Here is a 19,537-nt window from a genome sequence, read left to right as displayed (position 1 = left end):
GTTTTCCCATCTCTACTCAATGGCGCCAGCGTTATTGACCCTTTTAGCGATGTTGACTGGTGTCGTGTGTTCTGTATTATAGCTATGGAGACAATAGTATGGCTCATTTGACAGGCATTGTTCATAGTCCAACACTGACTAACCAGTTCATTTCTACATACTGTGTAGTTTGTGCGCTATTCCATGCTAAACATCGGCCCTTTCCAAACTAATCCAGTATCTTTTCACAGATCGCGAGATATGACGCGTTATATGCATTATGCTCAAATCGTTCGGGTTGCTCGCCTGAAACTCCAAATACTTCCAAATCAAAGGTATACCATATACATATGTGTCTTCACAAAATCATCAAGGGGGGGGGGGGGGGGGGGGGTTCGAAACTGTGATCGTTACCAAAAGCATGTTTTAGGTCCGGTAAAATACGACACTGTGATCGGTACAGAAGCATGTTTTAGGTAAAAGAAAATACCAGCAGGTTACCTAAGATAGACCTTACCTCAGTCAGAAGGTACTCCAAAATGAATAAATCCCAGTCGAGCCCATGGGGATCGCAATTACTTGTGTATATTGGGCATGGCTACCATACAGGAAAGAATAGGTCTGAGGCACCAAATCTTCCACCGATTGCTGTCCTGATCCACTCCGAGGCGGAAGCAGCCGGAGGTAAGTCAGTACTGGAAGACAACTGATATCCCCAGTTCAAAGGGTAGGCGATACTGCCACCTGGCGGGATTCGATCGGCATTGCAATTCCAACGTAGGCAGCTGTGCCAGGGAGACCCAGGCAGCTCTGAGCGAGTGTTTAGAACGGGGATCAAAGGGAAAAGATCAAAGGAACTAAAAACGAGATATCTCTTTTTTGGCGCTCAAGCGTTGGTGTCGAAACACGAGATTATTTGTTTTTGGCACCCAATGAGTTAATGCACCACGGCCAATTCACCTATTTATCTTAGAGATGTTACATGAAACAATGCTTGTAGTTAACGTTGACCTGTCCTACCTAACAAATCCGTCCACATCAAGCGGTGTGTTGTACACCTGTTTACATCTCTCTCTTCCTCAGGAACCTTCCAGGGCCAGTGGTTGGCCGGGATGCGTCACGGCTACGGCGTGCGGCAGAGTGTGCCGTACGGCATGGCCGCCATCATCCTCTTCCCCCTCCGCACATCCATAAACTCCCTCCGCTCCGAGCACAGCCATGGCCCTCCCGCTGTGCTGGAGGACGGCACCACCGCCGCCTCGCCCGCGGACGGGGTGGCGGCCGGGCTGGCCGGGAGCCCCGCGGGACGGGGCGGTTTCGCTCTGACCGCCCCCAGCGAGGCCGAGCGCCAGAGAAAGAGGAAGGGTCGCTTCCGGCAGTCCATCCTGAGTGGCCTGAAGCTGCGACGCTCTGAGTCCAAGAGCTCCCTGGCCAGTCAGCTCAGCAAGCAGAGCTCCTTCTGCAGCGAGGCGGGCATGAGCACCGTCAGCTCCGCCGCCTCCGATGTACACTCCAACGCCAGCGAGGGCGGCGAGCAGGGCGCCCCCGTGGACGCCACCGTCACGGAAACGTACGAGGGCGAGTGGCGGAGCGACCAGAGGGCCGGCTGGGGCGTGAGTCGGCGCTCGGACGGCCTGCGCTACGAGGGTGAGTGGGCCGCGAACAAGAGGCACGGCTACGGATGTACCACTTTCCCCGACGCTACCAAAGAGGAGGGGAAGTACAAACAGAACGCGCTGGTGAGCGGCAAGCGCAAGAATCTGATCCCACTGAGGGCCAGTAAGATCAGAGAGAAGGTGGACCGGGCAGTCGAAGCTGCGGAGAAAGCGGCGGACATTGCTAAGCAGAAGGCAGAGATCGCTCTGTCCAGGTAAGACGATCCTCTTAATTAAACTAGTGGATGTAGATCAGGACAGGAACATCCGGGTTGCGTTCTGAAGGACAGGCACATCTGAGTTTTGTTTCGAAGGACAATTGATTTCTATCTCTAGGATCAACTTGTACCGCAATGTCTTTGAAGTGCAAACTTTTGAGAATTGAACATACAATAATGCAATGTGACCTCGACTGCTGGCGTGTCTGTCACAGAGGCCATGGTTCAGGGGCAGATAAAACAAGACAGGGGACAGACTATGTTCCCTCATAGTCTGTCCCCTCATAGGCTGTCCCCTCATAGGCTGTCCCCTCATAGGCTGTCCTCTCATAGAGCTGTCCCCTCATAGGCTGTCCCCTCATAGGCTGTCCTCTCATAGTCTGTCCCCTCATAGTCTGTCCCCTCATAGGCTATCTCTCGTAAGCACTAGATATTTTTTTTGTTGGTCCACTTTTTTTCTCCCATTTTCTATATTTTCTCCCATCCCAATTTCGTATCATCCAATTCAACCCTCCCCTGTCACGAACGCTGTTTCTTGCCTCCCACAAGCCGGCTGCAATGTGGACTAAGTCATACATAGCACAAGTCCCCTCCGGTACTTGAGGTAACAGCAGTCGCATCTTTTCACCTGCGCAGCTCGATCTCTCAGTGTCGAGGAGTAACGCGTGGGAGGCTCACGCTGCCCCCGACACTTCCTGATTCTACTGCGCAGGCGCACCAACCGACCTGTAGGAGTCGCTGTCCACAACGCCCGATCCCCACCCATCAGTTTCCCACCCCCTAATACGGCCAATGTGTATTAGTACGGACGACCAGCTAAACTGAAAGCAATGTGGAGCGCTGGGCTCGAACAGGCAAGCCCAGCGTCTCCGTCATTCGTGGCGAGCGCCTTGCCCACTACGCCACGTAGCCGCCCTGGTAAGCACTAGATTTAAAGAGGTCCTTCTGCATGGTTGCATGTGGGAGCAGTGCATGTGGGTGCAGTTTACTCCTTTGCATCCAATCCAAGTTATTTATTGCATTCTGTTTATTGCATTTATTGCCATTAATTCTTCATACTATTTCATACTTCTTAAAAATAAATAGCTTGTCACCATCACCATTGTAAAAATCACATCCTGTAAAGTAACATAACATTATAGGATGTGACCTCGTAAAGAGAGCAATCCTGGGCTATAAATGAAGACGGACTAAGTGAAACAAGTCAACTTTCTAAATTAAATTGATCTCGTCATGATCAATGGTAATCTTTTACACAATAATAACAACATAATAAAGAGGTTGTGGCCTTAACCGTCTTTCTTCCAACCTCTTTCTAGGATGAGCCACGCCCGTGGAAAGGCGGAGGCGGCTGAAGGAGTAGGGCAGAAGGCCACAGAAGAGTGTCGGATGGCTCGGATCGCTGCCAAAGAGCTCTCTCCCTCCTTTCACATCTATGGGAATGGTGAGCCAAATACAACAGTTGAATTATACCAAAGTGTTTTACCATTGAATTTCGCCGTTCACATAACTCGCTTCCTATGACAGCTCGGTTTGTATTCATGCACATTCACCACTGAAGGAGATGAATGGAAATGAGAGACATGCGTTTGTCCTGATCTGTGATGCCATTCAGGCTTACAGCCCCTTTTGGAGAATCAATACAAATCAATATTGATGATGTTGTGTAAAAACCTCAGATCTCCAACAAGATAGTTTTTCAGGAATTAAGATAAACAACCTGATTTACACACCGACGTGTATTTTTTTTATTCGACAATGGTTTTTTAATTAGTTTAATATGGCCCATATTAATGTGAGTTATGTGAGGGCAGTAATACGCTGACTGTTGTGAAAATTGAATGTGATTTGGGGGAAATAAGAGGACAGTCCAGAGATGGTGTATTGTAGTGGTTAACTCCATGTAGTCCTGCTGGCCTGGAATCAGATCTCTCCAGAACCTTCTCTCATGTGTCTCCCCTGCCTTGTCTGTCTGAGTGGACTGCCACTCCTTAAAATATAGCAGAATAGTTGTTGAATACATTTTAAACTGTTTAATGCTATTTTAATCATTGAAAAACAAAACAAAACAAAAACAAATTTGAGAGCTTGATCTTGTTTATTAATTTATTTGTCTCAATTAGTCATGATGAAATTTTTTTCTGGGGTGCACAAATTTATCTTTGATGTGACTGCTTTTGTAACAGGCATATCATCCATCCTCATCTATTTAAAATATTTTAAATAAATAATAAACTATTAGTCTTAAATTAGTCTTGGGTCTCTAGTTTATAGCTTTTGCAATGCAATGTACACAAAAGTAGACTGAATCGCCTTAGGCCATAGGTGTCAAACTCAAGGCCTGCGGGCCAATTGTGGCCCGCCACGTCATTTGATGTAACATTAGACATTCTTTGACAATTTTACAGCCCAAAATACAAAAAAGATCCAGGCGGAATAGGTAACAAAGGGTTGAAGAAATATTGTCTGAACTGTCAGATGCAAACTGGCTGTGTGACATAACCGAGCATCTCACTCAATTGAATAAGAAGCTGTAGGGACGCAAACAAGTCCCACCCAAAACTTGACCAATATAGTTGTGAACTGAGACAACCCTTATTTTGTTATTTTTGAGTACAGTTACAGTTGTGTGTTCATGCAGACACATAATAGCAATTTCATTACGAATTGAAAATGGGGGACCCTGATGTAAACTGGTCCCTGGTTCTCTGGTCTGCATCCTCTTAACAATTGTGTGTATTGAGCTGTACTGTACTGTACCCATTCTGCAATCTGTTAAATAAAGTTAATTAAACTATCTTCCATTAGTTGGATGTATGGCCTCTGCAAGGTTGTGTGCAGCCATTTGTTTTTGTAACATCTGCTACATCTGTCCCACGTGTTCTTTGCAGCTCACAGTTGTTAGTTCTGCCCCTCTTGACTGTGACAAAAAGGTTTTGAACAAACTTAATGTCATAGCTTGTATTTGATGATATTCTTCTTTGTTATTTACTTGAATGGTTTGATCATTGATTGATGGAGTAATATGGGGTTCTGATCAACTAAAAGTATTTGTTAAAATAACATAAGCTAACATATATTTTTACATCTATGCAAATGCATATGCAATATGTGTAACTTGATTAAGTAATAAATACAGAAACAACATGTTTAACAATATGTAAATGAGTAGCTACATTTATTTTACATTACATTAACATTTATACGGTCTTTGGCCCTTTGAGGGCAACCATAATGCTGATGTGGCCCTCTGTGAAAATGAGTTTGACACCCCTGCCTTAGGCTATAGGAATGATATACTGTATGTGATGAGCAATATTCCACTTTAAAGGGAGCATTTTATACATTTATTATTTCTACAATAATTCACTGCTCAATTTTTATTTGAGAATATGAATGAATTATAAATTATTCTCTCCTTAAAGAGAAAGGCCACCTGAATTAAGAATTCAAACATGTTATTTCCATGATCTAGGAAAAGTTCAATCAATATTTATGAACGCCAGACACCAGAGAAGTGAGACTCAAACTTGTGATACACTGTGCACCTAATGACTGTGTACCTAAAGACTGTGTACCTAAAGACTGTGTATCTAAATAATGTGTACCTAATGACCGTGTACCTAAAGACTGTGTATCTAAATAATGTGTACCTAATGACCGTGTACCTAAAGACTGTGTACCTAAAGACTGTGTACCTAAAGACTGTGTACCTAAAGACTGTCTCTCTAAAGACTGTCTACCTAAAGACTGTCTACCTAAAGACTGTGTACCTAAAGACTGTCTACCTAAAGACTGTGTACCTAATGACCATGTACCTAAAGACTGTGTACCTAAAGACTGTCTCTCTAAAGACTGTCTACCTAAAGACTGTCTACCTAAAGACTGTCTACCTAAAGACTGTCTACCTAAAGACTGTCTCTCTAAAGACTGTCTACCTAAAGACTGTCTACCTAAAGACTGTCTACCTAAAGACTGTCTACCTAAAGACTGTGTACCTAATGACCGTGTACCTAAAGACTGTGTACCTAAAGACTGTCTCTCTAAAGACTGTCTACCTAAAGACTGTCTACCTAAAGACTGTACCTAAATAATGTGTACCTAATGACCGTGTACCTAAAGACTGTGTACCTAAAGACTGTGTACCTAAAGACTGTGTACCTAAAGACTGTCTCTCTAAAGACTTATGTCTACCTAAAGACTGTGTACCTAAAGACTGTCTACCTAAAGACCGTGTACCTAAAGACTGTCTACCTAAAGACCGTGTACCTAAAGACTGTGTACCTAAAGACTGTCTACCTAAAGACTGTGTACCTAAAGACCGTCCACCTAAAGACTGTGTACCTAAAGACCGTCCACCTAAAGACCGTGTACCTAAAGACTGTGTACCTAAAGACTGTGTACCTAAAGACTGTCTACCTAAAGACTGTGTACCTAAAGACCGTCCACCTAAAGACTGTGTACCTAAAGACCTTTTATCCATGATACTGCATGTGGTGAAATAATTGCGTTTCACCAAAGGATGTTATGTTTTAAAAGCCACATGCTAACCCTAAATGACTGGATGCTGGTGACGTCGGGTGACTTGATCTGCAATACTAAGCTAGTTTAGGCTAGCTTTAATTTTAATTTTTTTTTAAACTGCCGCTTAAAATAAAAAAAATCCACTGCCTTATCAGAGAGAGAGAGAGATGTATATTAGGAGGCTTTGTTCACGGAGACCATAAATCAACTACATATCCCCTACTATGTTTGGGTATTCTGAGGGAGGGTCCACGGTACCGTAGAATTCTATTACTGTACGTCCCATTCAATGAGGGCCATCTGCTTCTGCTTTGTTAGCATGAAAGACAACATAATTTCACAACCACTTAAATGGTACATAGTACAGGTCCAAGTGTTGTTCTCAGTAATTCCACTCATATTGTCCATGTAGGATTTGTGTTTTCACAATATACCCCTAACAAGAGAGGATAATCCTTCGCGTGAACTCAAGTGACGTTCTAACAGACGACATAAATCAAATGTCGAATGAAAACGTTATTTAACAGATTGCAGAATGGGTACAATACAGTACGGCTCAATACACGCAATTGTTAAGGGGATGCAGACCAGAGAAAGACGTTTGTCTTTGTTTACATCAGGGTCCCCCCATTTTCAATTCATAGTGACATTTATGACATACATACACAACATACATGACATCATGACATTTATGGCATAGGGACATACATGACATACAGGTATATAGTACTGTAGTATGTGACCGTCTTCTTGAGATTCAGCCTGTAGTGTGCATTCCTACCCATATGTCCTGTTGTGTTCCCGCATGCTAACAACACTGTGGTGAACCTCTGATGTTTTTTAGAGGTGACTTAGGGGCCAAATCAGCTCACCGGTGCCTGTTCTCCCAACTGTTTTGCCCACAGGGCTCGAGTGTCAGAGGCCCAAGCACCAGGATGCCAAGGACAAAGATCACGAGGTCATTTCCACAGGAACGGACAGTCCTGAGCTGTGCACCCCTGACACCACGCCGCCTGTAATAACACCTGATCTCAGCCCCGTGCTGGGTGTGCCTGCCTCGCCTCCCCGCAGCCCACCCAAGCACGCGCACCGTCCCAGAAATGCCTGCTTCATGCGCCAGAGTGCCGTGGATGACCAGGGTGGGGCTGAGATCCAGGTGTTGGTGGAGGGGCGGGGCATGGATCTGCCTAGGGGCGGGGCTAACAACTGGACAGAGGACATGTATCCGGACCGAGGGGGCAGTAGCCGCTCCACCACGCCCTCCCTTCTGGAGGAGCAAGAGGGCCAAATTAACGGCCACGAGCAAGCCCCTTCATCCAATCACAAACCACGGGACAAATCCTTGTCCAATCACAAGTCCCGGGAGCACTCTTCCTCCTACAGAACCTGGGAGCACTCCTCGTCCAACCAAAAGTCCTCCAAGCACGTCTCTTCCAATCACAAGTCAAGGGAGTACACTTCCTCCAATCACAAAACATGGGATCATTCTTCCACTAATCACAAAGCCTGCGAGCATGCCTCTTCCAATTACAAGCCGCAGGTGCACATTTTATCCAATCACAAGGCCTTGGAGCATAACGTGTCCAATCACAAGACTTCTGAGCATGCTTCTTCCAATCATAAGACCCAAGATTATATCTGCTCTAATCACAATGCAAAGGACCACGTCTCCTCCAGTTACAACCCAGCAGAGCATGTGTACTCCAACCACCACCCACCAGAGCATGTGTACTCCAACCACCACCCACCAGAGCATGTGTACTCCAACCACCACCCACCAGAGCATGTGTACTCCAACCACCACCCACCAGAGCATGTATACTCCAACCACCACCCACCAGAGCATGTCTACTCCAACCACCACCCAAAGCAGCACATCTCCTCCAACCACAAGCTCAGCGAGCATGCTTCGGTCGACCAGAGGCCCGACGGCCTCCCTGGGGGCTGGACTGCTGCTGAGAGCAACCTTAGGTGGAGCCCTGCCCACTCGCGCCTCACGGAGCAGGACGAGGAGAGGATGAGTGACTACACAGTAGACATGAGGCTTCAGTCCCCGCCGGACTCCGCTTCCCAGATGCCCCGGGGGCCGGGCCAGGAGTCCCCGGGCTCCAAGAGCAACAGGCTGCGGCCTCGGGGTCTGCGGCCGGTGAGGGAGGGATCCATGGACTCTGTACAGATGCTGGACAACCTGAATGTGGGGGCGGAGTTGGAGGAATGGCCACTGCACAGGGACCTCACTCTCTCCCCGCCCCTAAAGTCCCAGCCCATCACACTGGAGCAGGACGGAGACCATCTCACCCTCAAATCAAACTCAGTGAGTCAAAAGTCTTTATCTATGTATGTATGTATGTATGTATGTATGTATGTATGTATGTATGTATGTATGTATGTATGTATGTATGTATGTATGTATGTATGTATGTATGTATGTATGTTATGTATGTATGTATGTATGTATGTATGTATGTATGTATGTATGTATCAATCTATCTATCTATCTATCTATCTATCTATCTATCTATCTATCTATCTATCTATCTATCTATCTATCTATCTATCTATCTATCTATCTATCTATCTATCTATCTATCTATCTATCTCTATCTATAGTCTATCTATCATATTTACCTGATTCACTAAAGTCTATTCAGTTGACATGTTGTGACAGGTGATTGTTATCAAATAGCAGGTGATTATCATTAAATGACAACCGTGGGCTGTGGCATTATCCCATTATTGTATGCAAAACACGCCATGAGAATACTACCCGTATGCATTCTGTTCTGATGACCCTGGAGGTGCAGAGCGTCACGTTGTTCTGTTGAGTGTGTACTCTGACCAGTGAGCGAGCCGGTGGAAGAGCCTAACTGACCCTGTTCTTCTCTCCTCTCCTCTCTCCCAGGGCTCCAGCTCTATTCTGGTGGTAATGGTCATTTTACTCAATATTGGAGTAGCCATTCTGTTCATTCACTTCTTTATTTAAGCTTCTACAGGTATGATCGACTAAGACTTATTGTTACCTACAGTATATTATATTATTACTATTGAGACGGACATTCTGCCTATTCGACTGGAGCCCGCAGCCCAAACGACGGACACAGCAAAGCCTTTTTATTGTCGCTACTGGTGTTTTCACCTTTGTTGAAGCCTGTGTGAGTTTCTATGACACTACTGTTTTCTTTTGAAAAGCCTCTCTTTTGAGCTTGCAACCATATATTGAAAGTGAACTCGATCGCCCGCATAAGGAGGCAAATGAGCGCAGCTTTAACATGGTGTGGTATATAGCCAGGACACACGTGGCGTGGTATAGTCGGGGGACACACATGGCGTGGTATAGTCGGGGGACACACATGGCGTGGTATAGTCGGGGGACACACATGGCGTGGTATAGCCAGGACACACATGGCGTGGTATAGCCAGGACACACATGGCGTGGTATAGCCAGGACACACATGGCGTGGTATAGCCAGGACACACATGGCGTGGTATAGTCGGGGGACACACATGGCGTGGTATAGTCGGGGGACACACATGGCGTGGTATAGTCGGGGGACACACATGGCGTGGTATAGCCAGGACACACATGGCGTGGTATAGTCGGGGGACACACATGGCGTGGTATAGTCGGGGGACACACATGGCGTGGTATAGCCAGGACACACATGGCGTGGTATAGTCGGGGGGGGGACATGGTGTGGTATAGTCGGGGGGGGACATGGTGTGGTATAGTCGGGGCACACATGGCGTGGTATAGTCGGGGGGGGGGGGACATGGCGTGGTATAGTCGGGGCACACATGGCGTGGTATAGTCGGGGCACACATGGCGTGGTATAGTCGGGGGACACGCATGCAATGCGATAAAACGGACTGGAGAAGAAGGCATATACGGTTTAGCTCATTTCCCCCCCCCAACTCTAGACTAGAACACAGCACCATTACTCCCCACCGTGTCATGACTTCCATGAGAACCTGCAAGTCTAGAGCGCGGCAAACACCCGTCCTCCATCCCGCCCCCAACAGCCTATAATCCTTCTGCCTTTCTCCTCCTTAACTTCCTTCTTTGGCCCTGTCCTGTCCACCAAATCCCAACGTCTATTAGCACTATGCGCTACAGAGAACTATGCTGCAAGAGTAGATACATTTTAAAGGGCTCCGTCATTATTCTTTTCCTTTTTTACCATGAAATGACACAGAAATACACGCACACACACATGCACACGCACACACAAACACACACGCACACAACCATTGCATGAGGCTGTGTAGAGTTTAAAAAGTGCATCTTTTTTCCTATCCCTTTAACATCAATGTTCTGTCTTCATTTGTACACAATACATCCAGATTATAAAATCTGGTTCACTGCTACTAGAGGCAGAGATTTGGGATTCGGTGGCACTTCCACTCCACATGAAATCAGTCAGAATCTGGCCTGAAACTCATTTGATTCATGAATTTGGATACTTGGTCACGGAGTGTTTTAATGGCTTAGATTTGTGGGTCTGATCTTTAACTAATCTCCTGGATTTCTTGTAAATTAAGTGGAATGTATCTCAGCAGCCACCATTTACACATCGGTGGACATCTGGTCTCGATGATGCACACATGCCCACACGCACACACACACACACACACACACACACACACACACACACACACACACACACACACACACACACACACACACACACACACACACACACACACACACACACACACACACACACACACACACACAACACCTTACACACATTTGAGTATTTGCATATTGAGGAGGATTCAGGCTTGCCCCCCTTTGTACAGCTTTGAGACTGTTATGTTATAACCACTAATTCTAAATATATACGTGTATGTGTCATAATTATTCAAGTTTGTTACTTTTTTGCAGTTTGCAAGACAGAGAGAATGCTGAGTGCCTCGTATATTTATTCATTTTCGTCTCAACTTGATTTATACCCTTGATAAAAACACTCGTGGGCAGGCTTAAAGGGAGAGGCAAGTAACCTTTATCATTATGAAAGGTGAACCCCCCCCCCGCCCCCCGAACCACCACAAACACTACCACCACCACCACCACCTACACCCCTCTGAAATGGCATGCACTGTTTTGTCTCTCTCTCCCAGTCGCCCTTTTGGAGCAGTCAAAAAGGGAAACCGGGGTTTCTACAGTGTCAACTTCCAGACACTCTGGGCCAGATGAGATTTTTTTTCCAGCATGTTTGTTTAGTCTACTCAACCTGGTGTCAGTTTGTGAGTCTCTGCCTCTCGTCTCTCTTTACCCGGCAACACAAGGCTACGTTGAGACATGGAGAGCAGTGTAAAATACAAATGCTAGCTTTTAACTCTCTGCGGATACGGAAATGTCCTGAGTTTATGAATGATATATATAAAAAAAAAATGAAGAAAAAAAGGAAAACTCTCTGCTACTGTATGTTTTATACTTCGCACCCGGTGACATCATCATGTTGTGACATCATCATGTTGTGACATCATTGCATGCCCAAGCATGCTCTTTTCTTACTCTTTGGTTTATGGGGTTGTTTCGAAATTAATGTGGAGAAAACAATGAAATGTTTGAAATTATGAGCTTGGTGTGGTTATTACTGCTGTCTCACACGTTCAAAATGTAAACATGTTTCACATTTACAAAACTGGTCCCCTTCATTCTAGTATGAGTTTGGTGTGGTTATCACTCCCACAAAAAAAGTATCCCTATGTATAATTCATAATACACCTTTCTTTTACTTTTAAGAGAGCCATACTGAAGAGCCTCTAGATATGAAGACGAGCCTCTCCGATACTGCCAGGAGAGGGCGCTTAAAGCATAGCATGTGTAAAATGAATTGAGGTCAATGTAAGATTTAGACCAAATCACAATCTATGAAAAGCTAGTTATAATGAGTTATTTTTATTCTCTCATTTATTTATAGTAGCTTTTCTAATGCCGTGAAATTGGCAAATACTTATTGTGTTTCTCTCCAAAGAATTAGGCTATCATCTTCGCTTGGCCATCTTACCCCACTATCACACAGGGTGGCTAGGCTATTGTGCTAGTGAATATACTATAACCTGTTGTTATTTTCTATGACAAAATGACAGTGGGTGGCCTCACGGTTATTTTGTCTCCAGGGGCATGCACAGACAAGTTTGGGGGCAGGGGCTCAGGATAAAAAGGGCACCATAACACACCAACACCCAGTGTTCATATTCATATCAATTATTTTTTTGAATGGGCACTTTGGGCAAAAGGGCAGGGGCTCAAGTGGCACTGTGTCTGCACTGATTCCAAAACTTCAAAAAACATAATTGTAGCCCAATTCACTGGCCTTCATTTACAACATACAGGTGTTAGAGACGGCACTGTATGCCAGATGGTTTTGCTTTTCTTTTCTACCAACAATAGAGTGACTGATCTTCCTGCTAGAGACCATTTCTTATATGAGACTGCCTTTAGCTATACCTTGTATGTTGTAACTGGTGACACCTACCCTCATGGTCCAGTACTTCATGAACTTGCCTTTACTGCACCAGGACGAGCTAAGACACAGACCGCAGAAAGGAAGAGCGCAAAGCCAGCAAAGGTAAATTATCGTCCATTTAATAAAGGAAGTTCCCTCTCTTGTGTTTAATGACTAAATCCTGCTGGTTCTACATTAGGATTAGAAGTTGGTGTTGATGTGCGAGTGCTGATGTTGCACAGTGACAAGGTAGGTAAATGTGTGAGGGGCTTGTCCCCGTGTTAATCAGAGAAATAAATGACACACACACACAGAGTAATGTTTGCTACAGCAGGTGGACATGTGTCAGGTTTGTATTATCTCTGGCATTTACAAACCTGTTTCAGGGCCTCAATACATGTCACGTGACTTGGATCGTGTCACCAATTTGACTACACTTAAAGGATGGCAGAAAGGATGTATGAAGAAGACTTGACTTTGACTTATAATGCGATTACGTTAAAGAATCTGTGTTTTCTTTGCGTGCATGTTTGTAATTTAGTTACACTTAAAATGTAGCTTTTCTAAAAGTACATTTCATTGCAATCAAGTTCACTGGACTTGTTTTCTACTTGTGAGTTGTCAAGGTTGGGGACTTGATTTGGGCCTTTTGATTCAGGACTTGGAGGTCATGACTTTATACTGACTTGTGACACGAATAAGACATCAGTCGCACCGCCGCTTATTTATTTTGCTCAATTGCCACAACTAGCAGTATTAGTTACTGTGTGATATTAATAACTTAAAAGTAATGCTATTATGATTTTGATTTAGAAAAATGCCTTGTTTGGATGAGAACTATAAACTTATCGAAAGATCAACTGTGTGTGTGTGTGTGTGTGTGTGTGAGCGAGAAAGAGAGCGAGACTCAATCTGAATAAAAATGAAAATATTAGTGTGGGAGGATGACCCAAACATTGCAGTGTTGTGCTTGTAGAAATTTTATAAATTGAAAATTGGGGGACCCTGATGTAAACAAGATGAAAGTCTTTCTCTGGTGTCTGCATGAAGAATGAATGAATGAAAATGCATCCCCCTTAACAAGTGTGTGTATTGAGCCGTGTACTGTATTGTACCCATTCTTCAATCTGTTAATAACATTTCCAATCAATCAATCAATCAATCAATCAGATTAGACTAAAACTTGGTGTGTAGAATTTAGGGTCTACTACTTCACTGTGTGCGTGTGTATGCGCGTACACGTTGGCATGCATGCAAAACTCATCTCCCACCATGTTAACATGAGCTGAATGGATGAATGAATGAAAACTTTATTTAACAGATTGCAGAATGGGTACAATACAGTACGGCTCAATACACACAATTGTTAAGGCGGGAATGCAGACCAGAGAAAGACGTTTGTCTTGTTTACATCAGGGTCCCCCATTTTCAATTCATAGTGACATTATGACATACGACACAACATACATGACATCATGACATTTATGGCATAGGGACATACATGACATACAGGTAGTACTGTTACATTTGTGACATATATGATATGCAAATATACAGTACTGTTACCCATAGATCCTGACAGAGTAGGCCTACATATGATGGGGGGGGACTGTACATTAGGAGGGGTGGGTGGGAAATATATATGAGCTATTCATTTGATATTTGTCTATAAGTTTGTGTTTTTTTTTTTTTTATATATATAATTATCTGAAGGTATTAGCCTGTATGTGTAGTAGGCTAGTGGCTCCTGGGAGCCTCCATCTCTCACCGAGCACACAGAGTGCGTGGCGGCTCTTCCGGTGTCCGTGTGGAGGATCAGCCGCCGCATCACCAGCCGCCAGTCTTCGAGGAAACCAACCAAATATTTTTTTTCTAAGGTCGTCGACTCCTGGCCAGAGAGAGAGAGAGAGAGAGGGAGGAGGATAAATCACCTTTTGGCATCATCATCAGTGTATACATTGTGTAAGTTTTGCAAAAGTAATAATAGTATCTTTAGAGAATAATGTATTTGCAGATGCATTTAGGAGGAGAGGGGGTTGTTTCTTCTGCAAGAAGCTGCAGCTCCGTCAGGGGGGCGGCCTAGGTAGGTTTGGGGTCCGGCGGCTCACATTCAACGTTCGAGACCCATTGATTTTGCGGCCCAACGCGGTTTCGTATCCCGACATTTCAAGTTAGCTTGGCTTCTTTTATTCCTGCTTTAGCTATTCGCTTGTGTTGTTACGTCGGGAGATGTTAGCTAAACAGATAATTCAGCTGTCTCTGGATATAGCTATAACATGCACCAGCCAGCCAGCTAACATGCTAACCTGCGTTAGCCACACGGCTACTCTCTGGGAGGGTGGACTCCATTTCATTTGGAACGCAGCCCCAACATAACTAGTAATCATTATTAAACGACGAGTGTTGCACTGCGATTTACATTCTGATTAGGAAACAATACGTGTGTGTGCAGTTGGCAAAGCAATACATATTCTCCATAATCTTGATCATCATGAATGCTGGCTGTTCCCACTGCTTTATACAATATTGCATTTCAGCTCATAGACTGACCCCAAGCCCTTTTCTGTGCAGTATGTACCATTATTAGCCCCCCTCCCAGATATGTTATCACGAAAATGCATCCCCCCACACACACACTCATATTATTCACTTTGATGCAATATATATGCTATATGTGTAGCTTGTTGTGTTCCATGTCAGAATACTGTATTAATCAAACGTTTAGTTTAGGCCTGCTAACTTAACGTTAGCTGATTGTATGCATTGAGAGACCACTGAATGAAATCAACTATAATGCCACCAATATGGGATCTTTCCTGAACAGCTGACGAGCCATTCATCTTGTAATACTCTTGCCCCCTCAATGCTGTCTACAGCCTCTTTTCTTATGGAATGTTAAGCATTTAAACTAATATGTGGTGTTTGATCATCACTTAGCTTTGCATGTCATGTTAGAAATATAGGCCAGTGACTATGCCTAATGAGCCTGTCTGAATCATGTTTACTCTCTACAAAAATAACTTGTGCTTTCATTCATTGTACCCCATTCCCCTTAGGTTGACCAATTCTACAGGAAGTCTGTAAAACCGCCCCTCCGCTATCTGGTCACGGTTACCGAGGCCGGTGGTTGCTGATCCACCGCCTTCACGCGGCCCCCCCAAAAAAAGTTTCCCTTTTTTATCTTTTGAAAACTGAATTCCTACATGAGAAGTGGAAGGATGACGGAGGCGTGGCAGCAGCAGCATGCGGTCGCTCCACCCTCCGTAGTGCACACCCTCACCCAGGGCACTGATAACCCCCTGGGCTGTGCCGTGTATGGAGTGGTCCTGCAGCCGGAATCCGCCCTGCAGCAACCTCAACACAGCCAACACCAGCACTCGGTGCCAGCCCAGCAGCCCTCCTTACAAGTAGGGGGCGAGAGAGGCCACAAGTGCGGGGCCTGCGGCCACGACATATCCCACCTGGCGAACCCCCACGAGCACCAGTGCATGGTGAACCAGGACAGGTCCTTCCAGTGCACCCAGTGCATGAAAATCTTCAGCCAGGCCACAGACCTCCTGGAGCACCAGTGCGTGCAGGTGGAGCAGAAGCCCTTCGTGTGCGGCGTGTGTAAGATGGGTTTCTCCCTGCTCACCTCGCTGGCCCAGCATCACAACTCGCACGGCAACGGGAACAACGGGATGAAGTGCTCCATCTGCGAGAAGACCTACCGACCGGGTTCCGGCAACGTCACCCCGACCTCCTCTGCCGCCAACCCTCAGCAGCCGTCCACCGGCGAGGCGTCGGGCGGCGTCGCGGCGATGGGCACCTCCGCTTCCACGGCGTTCGAAGCCTCTTCACCGGACAGGCCTTACAAGTGCTCGGTGTGCCATAAAGCCTTCCGGCATTTGTCGGAGCTCACCCGTCACGAGCGGGTGCACACGGGGGAAAAGCCATACAAGTGTGAAACGTGCGACAAGAGTTTCAGCCAGTCCTCTCACCTCGCCCACCACCAGCGCACCCACAGCTCCGAGCGCCCGTACAAGTGCGCCGTCTGCGAGAAGTGCTTCAAGCACCGCTCCCACCTCGTGCGCCACATGTACGCCCACTCGGGCGAGCACCTCTTCAAGTGCAACCTGTGCGAGATGCACTTCAAGGAGTCGTCCGAGCTCCTGCACCACCAGTGCCAGCCGATAGGCGAGAGGCCCTTCCGCTGTGGCTCCTGCGGCAAGAGCTTCAAGCGCCCGTCCGACCTGCGGCAGCACGAGCGCACCCACTCGGAGGAGCGTCCGTTCCAGTGCGAGGAGTGCCAGATGAGCTTCAAGCAGCAGTACGCGCTCGTGCGGCACCGACGCACGCACAAAAACCCCGCCGACCGCCCCTTCAAGTGCAACCTCTGCGACAAGGGATTTCTACAGCCGTCTCACCTGCTGTACCACCAGCAGGTCCACGGCATGGAGAGTCTGTTCAAGTGTGCCTCGTGCCAGAAGAGCTTCAGCCAGTCGGGGGAGCTGCTGAGGCACAAGTGCGGCGGCGAGGTGGAGAAGCCGTACAAGTGCGACGTGTGCGGCAAGGGCTACAAGAAGAACTCGACGCTGCAGCGCCACCAGAACTCTCACTGCACGGAGAAGCCCCTCAAGTGCTCCCTGTGCGACCGCCGCTTCGTGTCCTCCTCCGAGTTTGTCCAGCACCGGTGCGACCCGACGCGGGAAAAGCCCCTCAAGTGCCCCGACTGCGAGAAGCGCTTCAAGTACTCCTCGGAGCTCCAGCGCCACCGCCGCGTTCACACGGGCGAGAAACCCTTCAAGTGCGCCAGCTGCGACAAGAGCTTCAAGCAGCGCGAGCACCTGGCCAAGCACCAGAGCGTGCACTCGCGCGAGACCCAGTTCAAGTGCGTGTGGTGCGGCGAGCGTTTCGTCGACCTGACCGCTCTGCAGGAGCACACTGTCCAGCACACGGCGGAAGGGGGTAGTTTCCCCGCAACCTCCTGTATCCCGTGAGCGACGACTGCGCTTTTAACAGCTCTCCTCGGTCCGTGACGCTCACCAGGCACAATGTGTGCCACCCCATTTGTAGCCTAAAGTCACACACACACACACACATGTATTTTTGGCATTTAGTCATATTTATCATCACCTTTATGTATTATATGTACCTGTTTAAAAAGACTCTGCCCATCCTCGTACCTCTTCCCTTAATGAGAACAGGGCACAAAGCTCCTTGTCTACATCCGTTACGCCTTCTGTACCAATGGGGCAGATCAGTGGAATTCATCATGACTCGGCCATTTCCCTTCTTTTAAACACTTGAAAAAGAACAATAGTTTGAAAAAGGCATGTGATGTAAGACAAGGAAATACCTTGATTTTGTTTAGAATTTTACCATTGGACTTAAATTTATGACTGCATGATGGCCTGTGTTTTGTGATTAGTGATTCCATCGTTGAGAAGGAAAGCAAGGACATTTCAGATGATGTACGCTTTGTGTATAAGCTCTTCTGAATTCCATGTGCCTTTTACTGATCAATCACTTTGTATTCATTTATTAAAATGTATTAACATTTTTATTTCCAGTGTGAAACAACAGGATCCCCTTCCAAATAGTGTCTGGCTTATGCGACAATATCTCCTCACATAGACCTAACGTTAGATTATAATGTTTGTGCATGAATATTTATCATACTTAAACATCACTGTTGTATTATAGTAGGTTTGGTTTGTTAAAAAAAATATTAAAAAAAGACAACCTAACATGAAAAAAACATAGATTTGTGAAAATGTATAGCCTGTGTCTTCTAAAAAATCTGTGTTTCTGCGTCTTTGTTGAAAATAAATGGCTACTAGTTAACCAAATCATCCCCATTATGTCATACAAACACTTGTCATGTGCAATAGAAAATGTACAATATGCTGTTTATGACTACTGAATCATGTCATAGTCTATTTGTATAAAAACAATTATACAGTGTGTGTACGAGCTCATGTAGATATCGCAAAATGTACGGTGCTTCTGTTACCTGCTTTTCTATTCACTTTGAGCTTGCTACATTTTGTAAGCAGACAAGAACAAGGACTTCAAAAGGATTTTTCAGAGTGTGGTCCAGATTTCACATCATTATTTTTTTTCCTCAATTGCCACAACTAGCAGTATTTGTTACTGTGCGATAGGGATCATTTAAGTAACGCTGTTATTATTTTTTTGTTTTGCCTTGGTTAGGATTCCAGTCTTTTTTGTGCTAGACTAGGAATTCATCACAATACTATGTTGCCTCAAAGTAACTGAATTCTGTATTGGTCTAAAATATATTGATAAAGTAAAAAAAAAAGTGCATTTTAGTTAACACTTTGTGGATTATATATTATATACAATCTTTACAGCATATTTAAAAGAACATTTGGAATTTAAACAGATTGTCATAAAGGGAGAGGCACTTTCTCTGCACCTAGGCTAACAGCTCCCGCATGAGTCAATGTCCTAGTAGTGCGTCTGTCGCAACCCTACTAATCCTTTTCTTTGTGGGCGTTGTGCTGGAAGAACACAATGTATGGCAAATGGATGTGTGCATTTAAGCTTTTGAGTATATATATAGCTATATAGACTACATCATGTTCATACTGTATACAGGCGGCAATTTAAAATAAACCACACTATCAACAAAATAAGGGTGTGCAATTATTTCCCATGGTTGCCGCTCATTCTACTCTGCTGTTCTGTTCATTCACTGTAA

At 45.5% G+C, this 19,537-nt stretch overlaps 2 protein-coding genes across 7 annotated transcripts in view; both read left to right on the top strand.

The window, feature by feature from the left end:
- jph3a (junctophilin 3a) overlaps positions 1-9,359 on the top strand; it is a gene marked incomplete at both ends in the record, with an annotated part of 31,041 nt that extends 21,682 nt beyond the window's left edge. Inside the window, 5 exons of one of the 6 annotated variants that reach the window (XM_084337877.1) lie at positions 1,063-1,849; positions 3,172-3,296; positions 7,282-8,072; positions 8,250-8,690; positions 9,279-9,359. In XM_084337877.1, the coding sequence (XP_084194003.1) occupies positions 1,063-1,849; positions 3,172-3,296; positions 7,282-8,072; positions 8,250-8,690; positions 9,279-9,359 (2,225 nt within the window). Of the gene's footprint in view, positions 1-1,062; positions 1,850-3,171; positions 3,330-7,281; positions 8,193-8,249; positions 8,691-9,278 lie in introns of all 6 variants that reach the window. The other 5 variants (XM_084337878.1, XM_084337876.1, XM_084337875.1 and 2 more) reach the window with 5 other exon arrangements.
- Positions 9,360-14,681: 5,322 nt separating this feature from the next.
- znf319a (zinc finger protein 319a) lies at positions 14,682-19,447 on the top strand. Its single transcript, XM_084337440.1, has 2 exons — positions 14,682-14,793; positions 15,888-19,447. Exon 2 carries the CDS (start codon positions 16,035-16,037, stop codon positions 17,808-17,810), a length of 1,776 nt encoding a protein of 591 aa, XP_084193566.1. The 5' UTR covers positions 14,682-14,793; positions 15,888-16,034; the 3' UTR covers positions 17,811-19,447.
- Positions 19,448-19,537: the final 90 nt, after the last annotated feature.

Source organism: Notolepis coatsorum (assembly GCF_963971535.1).
Source record: "Notolepis coatsorum genome assembly, chromosome: 20".
Classification (NCBI taxonomy): Eukaryota; Metazoa; Chordata; class Actinopteri; order Aulopiformes; family Paralepididae; genus Notolepis; species Notolepis coatsorum.
Note: the sequence above shows the minus strand (reverse complement) of the source record. Positions and strands in the feature narration are given on the sequence as shown.